Source organism: Lolium perenne, chromosome 1, assembly GCF_019359855.2.
Source record: "Lolium perenne isolate Kyuss_39 chromosome 1, Kyuss_2.0, whole genome shotgun sequence".
NCBI classification, from domain to species: Eukaryota; Viridiplantae; Streptophyta; class Magnoliopsida; order Poales; family Poaceae; genus Lolium; species Lolium perenne.
Genome location: NC_067244.2, coordinates 142,961,263 through 142,980,998, shown reverse-complemented (window position 1 = coordinate 142,980,998; position 19,736 = coordinate 142,961,263). Strand labels below are relative to the sequence as shown.

The following is a 19,736-nucleotide window of genomic DNA, read 5'->3' as shown; positions in this document are numbered from 1 at the left end:
ATTCTAGCATGGTAATTCTGCTTCTGCCACCAGTTGAGCTGTTTTGGTGGTCTGCTGATTGCTGTGCTCATGTTCCCTTGAAGGATGTAAGCCACTCCATTGAGATGGTTGTGTAATTGTAATCACTAGGTTTTATGTAAAAATGGACTGCTAATCAGTACACATTTTGCCGAGACAACAAACGATTGGAGACAAGCAGCAGAAAGTCATCTTGCTAGTAGAATCCTCACAAGCATCCAAAATGGGGGACAGGGGTACTGGCTATAGATTTCATCAAGAGACACATCGGATTTAATACAAATATGATCCTGTTAGCACGTATGGAGTATAAGAAAGGAAGGCGAGTACAGATTTGGTGCTATGACAAGCTCTACTGTGCCGTGTGTAGCTCAATACATGCTGAACCGTGTGCTCTATCCTGACAAAACTGAATACATTGAGCACCTAACGAAGCAAACTACACAGGGTTTTGTTCCAGCATTCTGGTTCCATCTTATTCAGCGGCCCAGTGGAGAGCAGATGAAGTTGGAGACAGTTCAATGTCCGGTACACGCCCATCCTCTCTGGTGTATTCTAAGGGTTCAGTGGCTCATCTTCTGCTGTCATCTCTGTGGCTTCTGCAGGAGTTTGATCTTGTGGTTAGCAATTAAGACTGCATCTAATCCAAAGAAAGAAAATAACTTTTGTTGGGTATGAAAATTGAAATGAATGAAGATAACGTACTAGTACTAATTGATCTGTGAAGGTCAGATACAACCATCAGCCGCCTCTGCAAAATTGCTGCGATGAAAAGGAAAATAGAACACATGCCGAACATGACAGTGATTGGGAAGGCATTCACCTGCAGAGTAACATTCATAGGAAGAACATTATTGGCATAAGTAATAACAGTTTAGCTTGTTCTACTGCAATCTTTCTTTGTTCACGTACTCGTTTGAAATGAAGTGCGCATGGTCTTTTCTGTTATTGTAGTAGACTAACAAAAAGGAACACTGAACTTGAAAGTAAGAAGGATTTGCTGCTTACATTGTAAAGCACCACACATACAAACAGGTTGAGTGGTATGCGGAAGAAATTCATGATAGTGCTTCTCGCCTCCTCGGGTATATATTGAGATCTCATCTTCATGATTGATGGCCAGAATATGCCAACACATGACTCGAATATACAGAAACCAAGGAGCTGTAGACAGCCTCCAAATGAGATGCTGCTACCTTTCTCTGAGGGAGGTACTATGAACTGTTGAGCACAAATAGATAACAGTAACATTTAGATCATAGTACTAAAACAAGGAAACAACCAAAATGGTTATGAATAGCAGGCTTACATTGGTAACAACAGGGAGGAAAAGAGTGAAAGCTGATATCGAGAACACGATCTGCATATAGCCCTCAACCTTTATCTTTCGAGCTAATAGACGAGACGCAATTGAGCTACCCAACATCGAAGAAAGCATGAATGTTGCAAATATGAAGCCATGAGGAATCTCTTCATCATTTGGGCTCAAAGCAGGAGTCCACAAGAAAACGAAAGTGTACATAGAACCCTCAAACAGTGATTGTATGGCCCCAAGCAATGCAATCTTTTCATCTGAAATATCATGAGAAATCCGTCAATTCTCAGTGTCAATTTCAATATATTATTGACATATCTAATAGCCGGACATGCTAAAGTTACCAGAAGCAATGGCTTTAGCTGCAACTTTGAACTGGGCCATCAAGTCCTTGCCCTCAGATGCATCTCCATAGTTCTCACCCCATGAAGATAAGATAATTGCCATACCTATTGCTAGGAAGCAAGCAGCAGCATCAAATGGGGCGACAGGGCCAAAACCCAAGTTATCAGCCAGCAGATTAGCAAATAGCCCTGCAACAATGGCAACTAGGCCATTCCCAAGAAATATAGCCTTGGAGAATGTTATCGACAACCATTGCGGATCAAAACCTCTCTGCACAATCAAAAGTTAGATTTACACACTATCAGCCAATAATCAAGGGTATTCAAGAGAGGAGTTCCCAAAGATATTCAGGAAATTGGTCGAGTTAATTAATCAATAACAGCACAATGGTTTCATAAGCTAAATTGGACAGCTGATTGTACTGAACAAGGGAACATGACACAATAAACTACTAGTGATACTTGTACTCCCCCAGATCCAAAATAAGTGTCGGTGACTTAGTACAAAGTTCGTACTAAATCAGTACTAAATCACGGACACTTATTATGGACCGGAGGGAGTACGTACAGTCAATTTCTAAGGCTAATGGCTAATTCTCAGCAGGGTTGTCCTGAAAAACTTCAATTGAACATTGCCAGAGTTCTACTTGCTGGTCAGTTTTTTCTTATTTCTGACAATGTGGCAGAAATAGTGGAACACAAGATCTGCCCACACAAGGACTAAATTTCACATAAAAATATAAAAAGAAACTTGGATTACTGGCTGGATTTGCGCAAGAGGGTTAAACCTGATAAGAATTCAACAAGCAGACCTCAGATCCTGGTGCAGTTAGCATGTTGTACTTAACTGCATCACTATAAATGTGTTCCTATACAGATCTCTTCAGATTTATTTTTATACCTCAAGGTCATACACTCATACTGTATACAAATTACCAGCAGTGAACTCTCCTTAATCCATTAATTGTTAGCTTCAGCGCACATCTTTTATACTAATAACTGATACACAATCAAAAGCAACAATATCCGAACTTCCAAAGATGTAAAATACGGAGTAGCTAGTATTTAAGGTGGAACAGAATGGTCATTTTCCAAACAAAGTTGTTCGATCTTGTTGTGTTGTTATTTTAGACTTTGGGAGTAGTCCGCATGTCGGAGGTACTTAAGTATGTATGGTTTTCGATCCAGTTTTCCTCATAAACCGGATCATTTTCCTTTCTTCCTAAATGAATAGCCAGAGCTCCTGGCGTTTGCTCCAAAAAAAAAAAAAAAAAAATCCAAACAAAGCTGAAGCGGCACAAGTGTCTGATGGGCAAACAGATCTGGGTGAGCTGCTACCTTGTTGTGCTCTGCGACGAGCCACGACTCGAACGCGGAGAAGAGCAGCGATGTTGCAATGCCTCCAAGCACGCGGCCAATCATGAGAATCCTGTACTGCGGGGAGTGCTTGGTGATGCAGCTGAGGATGTAGGTGATGCAGTAGGTGATGCACGCCCTCTTCCTTCCCCTGCGAATCACCACCCAAAACATCGTCAGTCATCAGTGCGTACAGACGAAATCAACACAGCTCCGCCAAGGAAGAGTCGAGCGAGCACACGCACTGCTTGTCCGCGAGTGATCCGACGATGGTGCCGAAGAGCATGGAGGAGCCGAAGCCAGCGATGAAGAGGCGGCCGATGTCGCCCTTGTCGAACCCGTACTGGCTGTAGAGGTAGTACACGTACGGCCCCTGGAGCCAGTCCCCAGCTACACCAGACACGAACGCACGATTCAGTCGCCGGAAAACCCAGAAACGTGTCGGCATTGCGCCGCCGCAGTTCAGATCTGGGCGAATTAGGAGGGGCAGGGGAGGGGAGGGGAGGGGTTAGGCGCGCGCGTACACATCATGAGGGAGTAGACGAGGACGTAGTTGTTCTTGAAGGAGTTGAAGGCCGTCGGGGTGGCGACGCGGTCCTTCCCGGACTTGCCGAGCTCCAGCGCCGCCACGACGGCGGCGAGGCCGCCGAAGACGAGGTAGTAGAACACCTCCATGGCGGGGCCGGTGCGGAGAGGATCGCGATTCGGGGGTGGCGAATGCGATTGGGTCAGTTTGTTTAAGGGGACTGGGATTTTATACGCGCAACGGCGTGCGTGTCATTCGCTAGCTTGGTTCACGGGATATGTCAAACTTGTTTTCAAAACTTATATACTCCGTAATTGAAACATTCTACTTCACTGTTTTTTTTCATAGACACTACAAGGGAAACGCATACATGTACAAATTACAACCGGTAGAAACACAGTAACCATCTATTTGGATCAAATTCTAAGAACAAATCTAGTTGGATCAGATTCCTACTAAAAACAGCACTCTCAAGCATGTGTAAATGTGAGCATCGAACCTATCATGTGTAGTATTTTGTTACGAACAGATGTTCATAATTTCACCTCTCTGCTTCATATCTCCAGCGTGAGCCCTTCCTGCTCCAGACCATGTGGTGCGAGGTAAACATCTGTCAGCTTTTCTTTTGGAACGTTGCTTCAGTTCCTCGACGGATTACACCCGGAGAGGTGCCTACCACACCACAAAAAGTTCCCATCCACATCGGAGTAGGTAAAACATGACAGAGTTGGTAAGAGCATCTCCAGTCGTGTCCGTCAAAGCGTCCCCAAAGCAGTTTGAAGAGTGCCGGACCAAAAATTCGTTCCAGCCGCGTCCCCATGAGCCCATTTTTGTCCGGCGCGGCTCGATACGGTGTCCGGCGCCCGAGCCCGTCCCCGTCCCACAGGGGACGCCTCGGGGACGCCGTACACACCGAAAAAGCGAGGCGGGGAGTGGCGGGGCTGACCCGTCAGCGGCACAATAAATTTTAACCTAACAGTCGCCTACCTCGCGACGGAAGTTATTGGCTTTGCAGCGACGGTGCAGTTCCCGCAGAGGCGCACCGACACATCCCGTCACGCCTAGCTCTGCGTGCCGGCGTTAATGAGCGCCACCGCTCCTCCGCCTCCCTCCGGCCTATAAAAGGGCCGCCTCTCATCGTCACTCTCACACAAAAACCCTAGCGCCTCTCTCCCAAACCCTAGCCGCCACCATCTCAACAAGACTCGACGCTATGTCTGGTAGAGGCGGAGGCCGACCTCGCGGCCGTGGTCGTGGTCGTGGCCGCGGCAGAGCTGAACGCTCGCCGTCGCCTCCCACGCCGTTGTCTTCATCGTCAGAGATGGACGTGGAGCCGGACGTGCTGTTCGAGTTCGTCCTCGTCCTCAAGGGCGACCCGCGCGACATCCAGAGGCCGCCGGACTCCTTCGCCGAGTACGTCACCGGCGACGACTGCCCGCGCACGATGCATCTGCGGGAGGCTTCGTGCGGCTACTACCGGTGGATCGTCGACGCGATCTACGACGCGCGCGGCAAGATGTACCTCAACATCGGCTGGGAGAAGTTCGCGCGCCACCACAGCCTCGAAGCCGGCTTCATCCTCCTGTTCTCCTACTTCGGCGACAGGGACATGAGCGTCAAGGTCTTCGACGAGACGCGCTGCCGCCGGGACTACCACGGCGACAACACCGACAAGGAAGACGACTGATGGTGAAGAGTGTTGTTTCTTCGCAGCGAATACGTGCACGGAAGTTTTTGGATGTTCGTCTCATCGGTATAACCAACAAGGGCACCATCCTCCCGCTGGATTTTCCAGTTTGGGTGACTGGGTGTGCCCTCGAGTGTTCTTTCTTAGTAGCGAACACAGGAAACCTTCGATGCACGGCCTAGTTAGGTTTAGTTTTTTTGCAATATTATATATTTGTGTCCCCCACGGTTCCAACTATGTATTAGTTTGTGGAAACCATGTTCCTAACTAGGTCTTCGTGTAAACCACGTTCCCAATTATGTATTAGTTTGTTGAAATTGAAATAAAAATGCAAAAAAAAGTATTTTAAATGTTTGGGGGAGACGTTTGGGGCACGCGGCTGGGGAGCGATGTTCCCCAAACGCAGCACAAACAAAACACATCCCCCAAACGCTCAATCCGACGCGGTTTGAGGGACGCTTTGGGAGACGCGGCTGGAGATGCTCTAAAACCAGCATGTATACAATACAAGCTTTAGATCCTACATAGTGAATAAAACCCAGTAGCTAGCTTGTGCTCTCAAAATATGTCTAAACCCTTAAAGTACTCCCTCCGGTCCGAAAAGATTGACGCGAAGCTAACATAACATTAGCGTATAAATAGGTATACTCTGCGTCAATCAAATCCGAATGGAGGTAGTAGTTGCTAATTAGTAGAACTGTTGAACTTGTATTAAAATTAGCGATGATGAAAAAGGTGTAGATTGTACAATCACTGTTTTGCAGTATACTGATACGCGTACAGTACGCGTCCGTTGGAAACCCCAAGAGGAAGGTGTGATGCGTACAACGGCAAGTTTTCCCTCAGTATGAAACCAAGGTTTATCGGACCAGTAGGAGCCAAGAAGCACGTTGAAGGTTGATGGCGGCGGGATGTAGTGCGGCGCAACACCAGAGATTCCGGCGCCAACGTGGAACCTGCACAACACAACCAAAATACTTTGCCCCAACGAAAGCAATGAGGTTGTCAATCTCACCGGCTTGCTGTAACAAAGGATTAGATGTATAGTGTGGATGATGATTGTTTGCGAGAAAACGAGAACAAGTATTGCAGTAGATTATATTTCAGTATAGAGAATTGGACCGGGGTCCACAGTTCACTAGAGGTGTCTCTCCCATAAGATAAACAACATGTTGGGTGAACAAATTACAGTTGGGCAATTGACAAATAAAGAGGGCATGACCATGCACATACATATTATGATGAGTATTGTGAGATTTAATTGGGCATTACGACAAAGTACATAGACCGCTATCCAGCATGCATCTATGCCTAAAAAGTCCACCTTCAGGTTATCATCCGAACCCCTCCGGTATTAAGTTGCTAACAACGAGACAATTGCATTAAGTATTGCGCGTAATGTAATCATTAACTACGTCCTTGAACATAGCACCAATGTTTTATCCCTAGTGGCAACAAGACATCCATAATCTTAGAGATTTGTCACTTCCCAGTTCACGGAGACATGAACCCACTATCGAGCATAAATACTCCCTCTTGGAGTTACAAGCATCTACTTGGCCAGAGCATCTACTAGTAACGGAGAGCATGCAAGATCATAAACAACACATAGACATGACTTTGATAATCAACATAACAAGTATTCTCTATTCATCGGATCCCAACAAACGCAACATATAGAATTACAGATAGATGATCTTGATCATGTTAGGCAGCTCACAAGATCCAACAATTTAGCACAATGGGAAGAAGACAACCATCTAGCTACTGCTATGGACCCATAGTCCAGGGGTAGACTACTCACACATCACTCCGGAGGCGACCATGGCGGCGTAGAGTCCTCCGGGAGATGAATCCCCTCTCCGGCAGGGTACCGGAGGCGATCTCCTGAATCCCCCGAGATGGGATTGGCGGCGGCGGCGGCGTCTCAGTAAGGTTTTCCGTATCGTGACTCTCGGTACTGGGGGTTTCGCGATGGAGGCTTTAAGTAGGCGGAAGGGCAGGTCAAGAGGCGGCACGAGGGGCCCACACCATAGGCCGGCGCGGCCAGGGCCTGGGCCGCGCCGCCCTAGGGTGTGGCCACCTCGTGGTCCCACATCGTCTCCTCTTCGGTCTTCTGGAAGCTACGTGGCAAAATAGGACCCTGGGCGTTGATTTCGTCCAATTCCGAGAATATTTCGTTACTAGGATTTCTGAAACCAAAAACAGCAGAAAACAGCAACTGGCTCTTCGGCATCTTGTTAATAGGTTAGTTCCAGAAAATGCACGAATATGACATAAAGTGTGCATAAAACATGTAGATATCATCAATAATGTGGCATGGAACATAAGAAATTATCGATACGTCGGAGACGTATCAGCATCCCCAAGCTTAGTTCTGCTCGTCCCGAGCAGGTAAAACGATAACAAAGATAATTTCTGGAGTGACATGCCATCATAACCTTGATCATACTATTTGTAAAGCATATGTAGTGAATGCAGCGATCAAAACAATGTATATGACATGAGTAAACAAGTGGATCATAAAGCAAAGACTTTTCATGAATAGTACTTCAAGACAAACATCAATAAGTCTTGCATAAGAGTTAACTCATAAAGCAATAAATCAAAGTAAAGGTATTGAAGCAACACAAAGGAAGATTAAGTTTCAGCGGTTGCTTTCAACTTATAACATGTATATCTCATGGATAATTGTCAACATAGAGTAATATAATAAGTGCAATAAGCAAGTATGTAGGAATCAATGCACAGTTCGCACAAGTGTTTGCTTCTTGAGGTGGAGAGAAATAGGTGAACTGACTCAACAATAAAAGTAAAAGAATGGTCCTCCATAGAGGAAAAGCATCGATTGCTATATTTGTGCTAGAGCTTTGATTTTAAAAACATGAAACAATTTTGTCAACGGTAGTAATAAAGCATATGTATCATGTAAATTATATCTTACAAGTTGCAAGCCTCATGCATAGTATACTAATAGTGCCCGCACCTTGTCCTAATTAGCTTGGACTACCGGATCATCGCAATGCACATGTTTTAACCAAGTGTCACAAAGGGGTACCTCTATGCCGCCTGTACAAAGGTCTAAGGAGAAAGCTCGCATCGGATTTCTCGCTATTGATTATTCTCAACTTAGACATCCATACCGGGACAACATAGACAACAGATAATGGACTCCTCTTTTATGCATAAGCATGTGGCAACAATTAATTTTCTCATATGAGATTGAGGATATATGTCCAAAACTGAAACTTCCACCATGGATCATGGCTTTAGTTAGCGGCCCAATGTTCTTCTCTAACAATATGCATGCTTAACCATAAGGTGGCAGATCTCTCTTACTTCAGACAAGACGAACATGCATAGCAACTCACATGAAATTCAACAAAGAGTAGTTGATGGCGTCCCCAGTGAACGTGGTTATCGCACAACAAGCAACTTAATAAGAGATAAAGTGCATAAGTACATATTCAATACCACAATAGTTTTTAAGCTATTTGTCCCATGAGCTATATATTGCAAAGGTGAATGATGAAATTTTAAAGGTAGCACTCAAGCAATTTACTTTGGAATGGCGGAGAAATACCATGTAGTAGGTAGGTATGGTGGACACAAATGGCATAGTGGTTGGCTCAAGGATTTTGGATGCATGAGAAGTATTCCCTCTCGATACAAGGTTTAGGCTAGCAAGGCTATTTGAAACAAACACAAGGATGAACCGGTGCAGAAAAACTCACATAAAAGACATATTGAAAACATTATAAGACTCTACACCGTCTTCCTTGTTGTTCAAACTCAATACTAGAAATTATCTAGACCTTAGAGAGACCAAATATGCAAACCAAATTTTAGCATGCTCTATGTATTTCTTCATTAATGGGTGCAAAGCATATGATGCAAGAGCTTAAACATGAGCACAACAATTGCCAAGTATCACATTATCCAAGACATTATAGCAAATTACTACATGTATCATTTTCCAATTCCAACCATATAACAATTTAACGAAGAAGAAACTTCGCCATGAATACTATGAGTAAAGCCTAAGGACATACTTGTCCATATGCTACAGCGGAGCATGTCTCTCTCCCACAAAGTGAATGCTAGGATCCATTTTATTCAAACAAAACAAAAACAAAAACAAACCGACGCTCCAAGAAAAGCACATAAGATGTGATGGAATAAAAATATAGTTTCAGGGGAGGAACCTGATAATGTTGTCGATGAAGAAGGGGATGCCTTGGGCATCCCCAAGCTTAGACGCTTGAGTCTTCTTAGAATATGCAGGGGTGAACCACCGGGGCATCCCCAAGCTTAGAGCTTTCACTCTCCTTGATCATATTGTATCATCTCCTCTCTTGATCCTTGAAAACTTCCTCCACACCAAACTTAGAACAACTCATTAGAGGATTAGTGGACAATAAAAATTAACATGTTCAGAGGTGACATAATCATTCTTAACACTTCTGGACATTGCATAAAGCTACTGGACATTTACCTACAGAGAAAACAGCCCAGATTCGTGACAGCAAAGAAATCTGTTTCTGCGCAGTAATCCAAATCTAGTATTAACTTTTCTATCAACGACTTTACTTGGCACAACAAAACACTAAACTAAGATAAGGAGAGGTTGCTACAGTAGTAAACAACTTCCAAGACACAAAATAAAAACAAAGTACTGTAGTAAAAACCATGGGTTGTCTCCCATAAGCGCTTTTCTTTAACGCCTTTCAGCTAGGCGCAGAAAGTGTGTATCAAGTATTATCAAGAGACGAAGTGTCAACATCATAATTTGTTCTAATAATAGAATCAAAAGGTAACTTCATTCTCTTTCTAGGGAAGTATTCCATACCTTTCTTGAGAGGAAATTGATATTTTATATTACCTTCCTTCATATCAATGATAGCACCAACGATTCAAGAAAAGGTCTTCCCAATATAATGGGACAAGATGCATTGCATTCAATATCCAAGACAACAAAATCAACGGGGACAAGGTTATTGTTAACGGTAATGCGAACATTATCAACTTTCCCCAAAGGTTTCTTTGTAGAATGATCAGCAAGATTAACATCCAAATAACAATTTTTCAGCGGTGGCAAGTCAAGCATATTATAAATTTTCTTAGGCATAACAGAAATACTTGCACCAAGATCACATAAAGCATTACAATCAAAATCTTTAACCTTCATCTTAATGATGGGCTCCCAACCATCCTCTAGCTTTCTAGGAATAGAGGCTTCGCGCTCTAGTTTCTCTTCTCTAGCTTTTATGAGAGCATTTATAATATGTTGCGTGAAAGCCAAATTTATAGCACTAGCATTAGGACTTTTAGCAAGTTTTTGCAAGAACTTTATAACTTCAGAGATGTGGCAATCATCAAAATTCAAACCATTATAATCTAAAGCAATGGGATCATCATCCCCAATGTTGGAAAATTTTTCAATGACTTTATCACAAATTTCGGCAATTTTAGCAGTTTGAGCTTCTCGCTTTGCATTAGAAGTGGAAACATTGCTAACACCAATTCTTTTATTATTAATAGTAGGAGGTGCAGCAACATGTGTAGCATTAGCATTACTAGTCGTGGTAATAGTCCAAACTTTAGCTACATTCTTCTCTTTAGCTAGTTTTTCATTTTCTTCTCTATCCCACCTAGCACGCAGTTCAGCCATTAATCTTATATTCTCATTAATTCTAACTTGGATGACATTTGCTGTAGTAATAATTTTATTTTCAATATCCCTATTAGGCATAACTTTCGATTTCAAAAGATCTACATCAGCAGCAAGACTATCGACTTTAGAAGCAAGTATATCAATTTTCCCAAGCTTTTCTTCAACAGATTTGTTAAAAGCAGTTTGTGTACTAATAAATTCTTTAAGCATGGCTTCAAGTCCAGGGGGTGTGTTCCTATTATTATTGTAAGAATTCTCATAAGAATTAGCATAACCGTTACCATTATTATAAGGATATGGCCTATAGTTATTACTAGAATTGTTCCGATAAGCATTGTTGTTGAAATTATTATTTTTAATGAAGTTTACATCAACATGTTCTTCTTGGGCAACCAATGAAGCTAACGGAACATTATTAGGATCAACATTAGTCCTATCATTCACAAGCATAGACATAATAGCATCAATCTTATCACTCAAGGAAGAGGTTTCTTCGACAGAATTTACCTTCTTACCTTGTGGAGCTCTTTCCGTGTGCCATTCAGAGTAGTTGATCATCATATTATCAAGAAGCTTTGTTGCTTCACCAAGAGTGATGGACATAAAGGTACCTCCAGCAGCTGAATCCAATAAATTCCGCGAAGAAAAATTTAGTCCTGCATAGAAGGTTTGGATGATCATCCAAGTAGTCAGTCCATGGGTTGGGCAATTTTTAACCAGAGATTTCATTCTTTCCCATGCTTGTGCAACATGTTCAGTATCTAATTGTTTAAAATTCATTATGCTACTCCTCAAAGATATAATTTTAGCAGGGGGATAATATCTACCAATAAAAGCATCCTTGCATTTAGTCCATGAATCAATACTATTCTTAGGCAGAGATAGCAACCAATCTTTAGCTCTTCCTCTTAATGAGAAAGGGAACAATTTTAATTTTATAATGTCACCATCTACATCCTTATACTTTTGCATTTCACATAGTTCAACAAAATTATTAAGATGGGCAGCAGCATCATCGTAACTAACACCGAGAAAATTGCTCTCGCATAACAAGATTCAAGAAAGGTGTTTAATTTCAAAGAATTCTGCTGTAGTAGCAGGTGGAGCAATAGGTGTGCATAAGAAATCATTATTATTTGTGGTTGTGAAGTCACACAACTTAGTATTTTCAGGGGTGGCCATTTTAGCAACAGTAAATAAAGCAAACTAGATAAAGTAAATGCAAGTAACTAATTTTTTGTGTGTTTTTGATATAGCAAACAAGATAGCAAATAAAGTAAAACTAGCAACTAATTTTTTTGTGTTTTGATTTAGTGCAGCAAACAAAGTAGTAAATAAAACTAAGCAAGACAAAAACAAAGTAAAGAGATTGGGAAGTGGAGACTCCCCTTGCAGCGTGTCTTGATCTCCCGACAACGGTGCCGGAAAAAGAGCTTGATACGCGTACAAAGACGCGTCCGTTGGGAACCCCAAGAGGAAGGTGTGATGCGTACAGCGGCAAGTTTTCCCTCGTATGAAACCAAGGTTTATCGGACCAGTAGGAGACAAGAAGCACGTTGAAGGTTGATGGCGGCGGGATGTAGTGCGGCGCAACACCGAGATTCCTACGCCAACGTGGAACCCGCACAACACAACCAAAGTACTTTGCCCCAACGAAACAATGAGGTTGTCAATCTCACCGGCTTGCTGTAACAAAGGATTAGATGTATAGTGTGGATGATGATTGTTTGCGAGAAAACAAGAGAACAAAGATTGCAAGAGATTGTATTTCAGTATAGAGAATTGGACCGGGTCCACAGTTCACTAGAGGTGTCTCTCCCATAAGATAAACAGCATGTTGGGTGAACAAATTACAGTTGGGCAATTGACAAATAAAGCGGGCATGACCATGCACATACATATTATGATGAGTATTGTGAGATTTAATTGGGCATTACGACAAAGTACATAGACCGCTATCCAAAGATGCATCTATGCCTAAAAGTCCACCTTCGTGTTATCATCCGAACCCTCCAGTATTAAGTTGCTAACAACAGACAATTGCATTAAGTATTGCGCGTAATGTAATCAGTAACTACGTCCTTGAACATAGCACCAATATTTTATCCCTAGTGGCAACAGCACATCCATAATCTTAGAGATTTATGTCACTTCCCCAGATTCACGGAGACATGAACCCACTATCGAGCATAAATACTCCCTCTTGGAGTTACAAGCATCTACTTGGCCAGAGCATCTACTAGTAACGGAGAGCATGCAAGATCATAAACAACACATAGACATGACTTTGATAATCAACATAACAAGTATTCTCTATTCATCGGATCCCAACAAACGCAACATATAGAATTACAGATAGATGATCTTGATCATGTTAGGCAGCTCACAAGATCCAACAATTAAGCACAATGGGGAGAAGACAACCATCTAGCTACTGCTATGGACCCATAGTCCAGGGGTAGACTACTCACACATCACTCCGGAGGCGACCATGGCGGCGTAGAGTCCTCCGGGAGATGAATCCCCTCTCCGGCAGGGTGCCGGAGGCGATCTCCTGAATCCCCCGAGATGGGATTGGCGGCGGCGGTGTCTCAGTAAGGTTTTCCGTATCGTGGCTCTCGGTACTAGGGGTTTCGCGACGGAGGCTTTAAGTAGGCGGAAGGGCAGGTCAAGAGGCGGCACGAGAGGCCCACACCACAGGCCGGCGCGGCCAGGGCCTGGGCCGCGCCGCCCTAGGGTGTGGCCACCTCGTGGCCCCACTTCGTCTCCTCTTCGGTCTTCTGGAAGCTACGTGGTAAAATAGGACCCTGGGCGTTGATTTCGTCCAATTCCGAGAATATTTCGTTACTAGGATTTCTGAAACCAAAAACAGCAGAAACAAAGAATCGGCTCTTCGGCATCTTGTTAATAGGTTAGTTCCAGAAAATGCACGAATATGACATAAAGTGTGCATAAAACATGTAGATATCATCAATAATGTGGCATGGAACATAAGAAATTATCGATACATCGGAGACGTATCATATACTACCTCCATCTCAAGTCTTAAGACTTATATATTTTGTTGAAAAGTCAACGAAGTAAAGTTTGACCAATTTTTTTGAAGAATATATGAACAAATATGATATTTTGTAGATACCATATGAAAATATATTTTATTATCTATTTAATGATATTGATTTTGTATTTTCATGTTAATAATTTTTGATAAACATTTAGTCAAACTTAACATAGTTTGACTTTGTGAAAAAAAATATAGGCCTTTGGGATGGAGGTAGTACCTTTTTTTATGGCAAATTTAGTATAGCTACATGAGATGGACGAGTAATGTGCTCTCGGCTAGATGACAATTGGGGCAATTTGTTCTTTTGCTATAAGATAATTCAGAAATGTAGGCAGCTCATGGAGATGGGGGAGAGTAGGTTGGACCTGGTTGTTAATTATGCAACTGTTGTAAGTTGTCAAGCATATGCTAAGTTTTTTTGTTTTGCGAAAAGGCTTAAAACCATATATTATCTGAAACCAGCCCTTGCAAGAACATCCTTACAAGAAAAGAAACAGAACACGTGTCCTTAGAAAGTTCAGCGTCATCTTCCTCCTGCATCTCTCGACGGTGCATCGTGGGAAAAACTCGATGCCGCATCTAGGCCTCCGGCATAGCGAAGCTTGAGTCGTATAAAGCTTGAAAAAATCTAGCTCTTTTGTAGAAGCAGTGGCTAGGAAGTCGTCGATGTAGACCAGAAGATACCGGTGACCACGATCTTGGGAGATCGCCGTCCCGGAGAAGCTAGTATGAAGATGAGCCGGGAGATAATCCCAACTCCATCAAGACATAGATGGGGAACACAAAATTCACAAGTTCCCCGACGAAGCATACACAAGCTTGTGTTGTATGGTGTGAGAGATATAAAAAAGAGAAATCATTTAAGATGGGAAAAGGACTAGAACGGATTTTATTTTTTACATGGTAGAGATACACGAGCTACCTACAACAATTACCAAATAAAATCTAAAAGAAACGAGCAAATCGTCCAGATCTTCATTACACAATCTTGTACTTTTTTGAAGGCAACTAAAAATAGAAACCAAAACAATAGACCTGTAGATACCAACGAAGGTTCTCCCATAATTTTAATTTGAGCCGCAATGCCAAGGCTATGTGCACGCACAACACATCGGTAAAAGTACGAACACTAGTATGCCAAGAAAAATAACCGAATAGCCTGGTCGACGTCGCTGGAGAGTCGAGAGTTCGAAAAACCATTGTCGAAAACGTAGCATCCGGGACAAATATTGTGAGGATAATCCTCGTCACGGCAACCATGAGAAAAGGTCCAAAATCGATCTAGCGAAGCAAGATTCGAAGATCCGTTCCTAGAGAACTGTATTCTTCCAACACCGCCATTGACGCCGGGACGATGATCTCGTTGTCGAGCGAAAGGCCGAAGAACACTTATTGGAGACGATGCCATCTCCATTAATCGTATAGGCCAAAAGAAAAGTGCTACCAAAACCCTAGCCTAATATACTTAAAAAACACTACTTTTATCAAAACTTCACGCATAGATCGGGTTCCCCACCCCTTCTGACGCCAGCGAGGCCGGCTGTAGGAGGGGGAATTAGGGAGGCAGAGGTGGAGCAGCGCTGATTTTCTGAAGAGCTTGTTTTAGACTTTGAGTTACGTCGTGCGGAAGGGAAGAAAATTAGCATCAAACTAGCACGGATCTTGTTGCACCTATGAACATCGCATATGGGGGTGCAGTGAGCACCTGTTAAGACTGGTCATAGTGGGGAGTAACTTAGACTAGTAACATATGTCATGTTACTAGTCTAAGTTACTACCTTCATAGTGGAGAGTAACTATATGTGGTGTCATGTATTGTGTCATTTATTATGTTGTAGACTCATTTTGCTTTGGGATGTGTGATTTTATGGTAACGTAGCTAGTTACCACCTCACTCTATTTCTTCATTTATTGGCATGCTATGTCATCAAAATACTTTGAGATGTGTGATATTACTAGTTATGTTACTCTCACTATAAGCAGTATAAGAAAAGCTTCTCTTGGCCTCCCGACAATGATGTTAGCCATGTTCTTGGGCGAGAAGCCCAGTGGACTCCTGCTCCACGTTGAACATGTTGTCAAAACAGCCCGCCCATGACCACCACCACGATGTCGCCCTCACTCACCTCGGTGATGCTTCTATCTCCATTAGCAGCATGCTGGAACGGGCGAGGACATTGTGAGGGACATAGTGCTGAAGAACATTTGACTTTCTTAATGATATGTTATATTTTCTTCATAAAAAATAAAGAAATTATTCAGACTCCACAAGTCAATAGACATCAGCTCAGCGGAATAAGCATCAGCTGCAGTTTCATTGGCAGCAGAAGAAACAAATATCAAAAATAGTTCAAGCAAACTAGTATTTGATTAAAACTATACTGACACCACGAATAGGTCCGGAAACAAAAAATACATCTGATGTATATGAAAAGCTTGTCACAATACCTTTGTAGTAAGATTCACCTCAGGTAGGTTATGCATGTTCTTGTATGATAGTTACCTGAACTTCCCTTAGGCTGGTGCCAATGCATCACCCCACTATAGCCTCGCCACGTCAGCTTTTACCCTCACTCTCACCCCACTCTCACCCCACGGTGCCAGTGCACGGGCTATAGTGACAGCTCTCACTTCCTCTCTCCTCCCTACCGCCTCCCTACCGCCCCCACTAGCACCGCTATCGCCTCCCTCTCGTCCCGCTCTCGCCTCCAACGCGGGCTATAGGCGGGCGATACCGCCCCCTACCGCCGGGCGGTGGAACCAGCGCCCGCCGCTAGCGTCTCGCCCGCCTCTCGCCTGGCTCTCGCCCCGCCTGGGGCGGTAGCGCCTCCACTCACGCCTGCGTTGGCACCAGCCTTATGCACATCTTCTGCATTTTTATGTCCATATGAAAGACAGTTAAATGGACTGCAGATGAGAGGGATTTATATTTGGGGGAAGCAAAACACAAAAGCAAAAAAAAAAAAAAAAATCGATTCTAAGGCAAATGTAACATTGCCTCCGTGATTAAAATAGCACTACATTTCTCCAGTTTACAGCAGAACTAGTAGGTAAAAAGGGGACAATGGGCACATTCCTTCAGACGGTATACTCGAGCCGTGATAAGAAGGACAGATTAGGGCACAAGCTCTCACCTGAAAGCATCACAAACAACAACAAATATATTCTAAAAACAGTTCCTAAAAGAACATAAACAATCAGATTATAAAAAAGTAGCTTGTTGTGAGATTTTAAGAGAACCAATAGAACCCAGCTGAAGAATTCTATCAAGAAAGAGTGGTGGTTTTGTTACATGTACAGACGATAAATATGTCCTAAGGGATGAAGAGTGACCCAGCTTCTCTGTAACGACTTTCTTCATGATTTATATTTTCTACAATAAAATTAACTTACCACAAAGCAAGATCCTCATTCTTCAGCCAACAACCAAGAACAGCCACTATAGTTTTGCCTTCTAATAGAACAAGCAAACTGTTAATGTGGAGAAATTGTGCAATCTATGGTTCTAACATTTGGCAACATATTTTCCTAGTGTGCAGTGACAGAAATAGTTTTATTTTCTATGTTGAGAATATATTAAAATTTAGCATGATATACTGCGAGGAGCAGAAGCACATGAAAGCTCTTTTTAGTTGTTATAACTCACAGGCATCTATGCATATTCCAGAATTGCTACACAGAAATAATAGTCGAGCGTATTTCAAAGAAAACATTACCAGGAGAAGCAAACTTTAGATGACCATAACTCAAAACTTACACCCAGAATTCCAGAGTACTCAGACATACATACTATGTATTCCAGACAGGCAGCCCAAAGAACTGGTTCCTAACTACATCCAGAATGCTACAGGAGAAAATGACAAATGCTTAGACAGTTGATAGGATTTAGTGGTGCGGTCGATGGTGGTTTGCAGCTCTCCCTCACGATTATACTTGAGGCCGAAAATGGTGATATGGAGATTGAATCCATCACGGACGCCATGGGCGTCCTCAAGCTCCAGACCCTCGCGTAGCACAGATTCCACAATGCAAAACTTGGTGTCGCCCATGTACGTGAGGGTGGCAGTGCTTCGCCGGTCGTTGCGGAACATCTTCTCCTTGACCATCCTCCAATCCGGCTGCGTGGTACTTGTGCTGCTGCTGCTGCAGGACGGGACTTGGCAGGAGCAAATGTAGCCATCCTTTTGAAGTCCAACCCATGCATCCAGCTCGACGTCGAAGTAGGCTTGGCCTTCGAAAGGCAGCACCCATTCCCCATGGCACCTCCACTCAGACTGTGTGGCGTCGAAGGAGAAAGTACGAAATCGGTTCCTGCTGCCTGCTGTCATGAAGATGGTGCTTCCATCCGGGTGCAAGGCATAGGCGGTGACCCTCTCATTGTCGGCAAACGGCAGCGGCGAGGGGACGCTTTTCCAGGACCAGTCCATGGTTGGAGTTGACATGTGCGGCGGATTAGGACCACCAACGGTGGACATCACCTCAAAGGAATGCTCCCGTTCAAGGATGTTATTCTTCAAGGCGTACAGCTGCATGCTGGGAGTGGCCAGGAAGATGTGAACGCCGGGCATCATGGAATCCGACAGGTTCGGGCCGATGGCCACGCCCTCCGTCTCTGTATCGTAGACGAAGGTTCCAGTGTGTTTTCTGGCGGCGATGAAGATGTTGCTGCCCAGGGCGGTGAAGTCCATGCCATGGCCCCGCACAGGTGCTCTTAGCCGGAGGACGCTCGGCTCCAGATCCAGGTCGGTGCTGGTTTCCAAGTTGTCGTCGACATCGATCTTGCGGATGGTGAAGCCCCACTTCCAGTCATCTACCACCAGATACAGAAATTTCTGCCTCTGCTGCACAGGACGCAACCTCTTGCCGGGGTGGATGCGGCAATAGTCTTCCTGCACCTGCCGCCTCTTAGACATCTCTCCTTCCCCAATCCGCTCCTCCGAGTTGATTTTCTGATCCATCATCGAGGTCGAGTTCATCTAAAAGGATTGCTCTTGAGGTGGCTGCCAGTGCAACCGGGGAGATCTGGAATTAGTAGGGTCGCGATGGATTTGCCGATGCATTCAGTTTATAGAGCTTGCATTGCCCGTATATTGGGCTAGGTTTGCAAATCAGTCGCGAGAGGGGTCACGTACCTCCGCAGAATCCGAGCGGAGCGCGGTCGAATCGGAGAATGCGACGGCGACCGGCACGACCGATTTGGATGATGATGCCATGGCGCCTCTTCTATCGGAGTCGCGCCGCCGCCTTCCCCACTGGCCTACTCTCGGTCTCTCTCTCTCTCTCTCTCTCTCTTAGGGCGACGCATTACGGCCGCAGATAATTCCTGCGGGCCTGCGGCCCGAGCAGCTGGGCTCGATGGGCTAACTATTCAAGGCCCGTGAAGTTTAGTCACTCTCTCTTTGTTATCGGGTTTTAGGGTTCGGATGGGCTAACTATCACCCAATAACATCGGGCCCATGGCGACGGTTACCTATATGTACATGCACTTGCTCCTATAAACGTACCGTATGCACGAGCACCTCTAAAAAACTAAGTCTAAAAACTGATTTGGCAGGTTTTGAGACTGATGAAGTCATCACAGACGAGACGTAGGCGCGATAGATACATGCAAGCTCCGATCCGTAGTACGCGTGTTGTGTTGGACGTGCGCACGTTCGGCTAACGAAACTATAGGACACCTCCTCCTTTGTAGATCGGACGGAGGGAGATGACCGATCGTTGTGTTCTGCGAGACCGCTAGGGTGCCAAAGCT

General features: G+C 44.0%; 2 protein-coding genes across 3 annotated transcripts; both read right to left on the bottom strand.

Moving 5' to 3' along the window:
- Nucleotides 1-255: 255 nt before the first annotated feature.
- LOC127306492 (uncharacterized) lies at nucleotides 256-3,771 on the bottom strand. Its single transcript, XM_051337132.2, has 8 exons — nucleotides 3,558-3,771; nucleotides 3,279-3,423; nucleotides 3,016-3,184; nucleotides 1,678-1,948; nucleotides 1,328-1,590; nucleotides 1,027-1,239; nucleotides 724-841; nucleotides 256-617 (listed from the first exon to the last, which is right to left on the bottom strand). Exons 1-8 carry the CDS (start codon nucleotides 3,706-3,708, stop codon nucleotides 574-576), a joined length of 1,374 nt encoding a protein of 457 aa, XP_051193092.1. The 5' UTR covers nucleotides 3,709-3,771; the 3' UTR covers nucleotides 256-573.
- A 13,925-nt stretch (nucleotides 3,772-17,696) lies between these two features.
- Nucleotides 17,697-19,261, bottom strand: LOC127306477 (uncharacterized). Of its 2 annotated transcripts, none has more exons than XM_051337116.2 (2): nucleotides 19,117-19,261; nucleotides 17,697-18,984 (listed from the first exon to the last, which is right to left on the bottom strand). In XM_051337116.2, the coding sequence occupies exon 2, from the start codon at nucleotides 18,958-18,960 to the stop codon at nucleotides 17,815-17,817; it is 1,146 nt and encodes a 381-aa protein (XP_051193076.1). In that variant the 5' UTR covers nucleotides 18,961-18,984; nucleotides 19,117-19,261; the 3' UTR covers nucleotides 17,697-17,814. The 2 variants fall into 2 exon arrangements, with proteins under 2 accessions (XP_051193076.1, XP_051193082.1); XM_051337122.1 differs by having other exon boundaries at nucleotides 17,697-19,006; nucleotides 19,117-19,252.
- Nucleotides 19,262-19,736: the final 475 nt, after the last annotated feature.

Coding starts and splice junctions, on each gene's coding strand:
- LOC127306492 (XM_051337132.2), bottom strand. CDS start 3,708: ATGGAGGTGTTCTACTACCTCGTCTTCGGCGGCCTCGCCGCCGTCGTG. Junction 1,949..3,015: donor TCGTCGCAGAGCACAACAAG/GTAGCAGCTCAC, acceptor TTGATTGTGCAG/AGAGGTTTTGATCCGCAATG. Junction 1,591..1,677: donor AGCTAAAGCCATTGCTTCTG/GTAACTTTAGCA, acceptor ATGATATTTCAG/ATGAAAAGATTGCATTGCTT.
- LOC127306477 (XM_051337116.2), bottom strand. CDS start 18,960: ATGAACTCGACCTCGATGATGGATCAGAAAATCAACTCGGAGGAGCGG.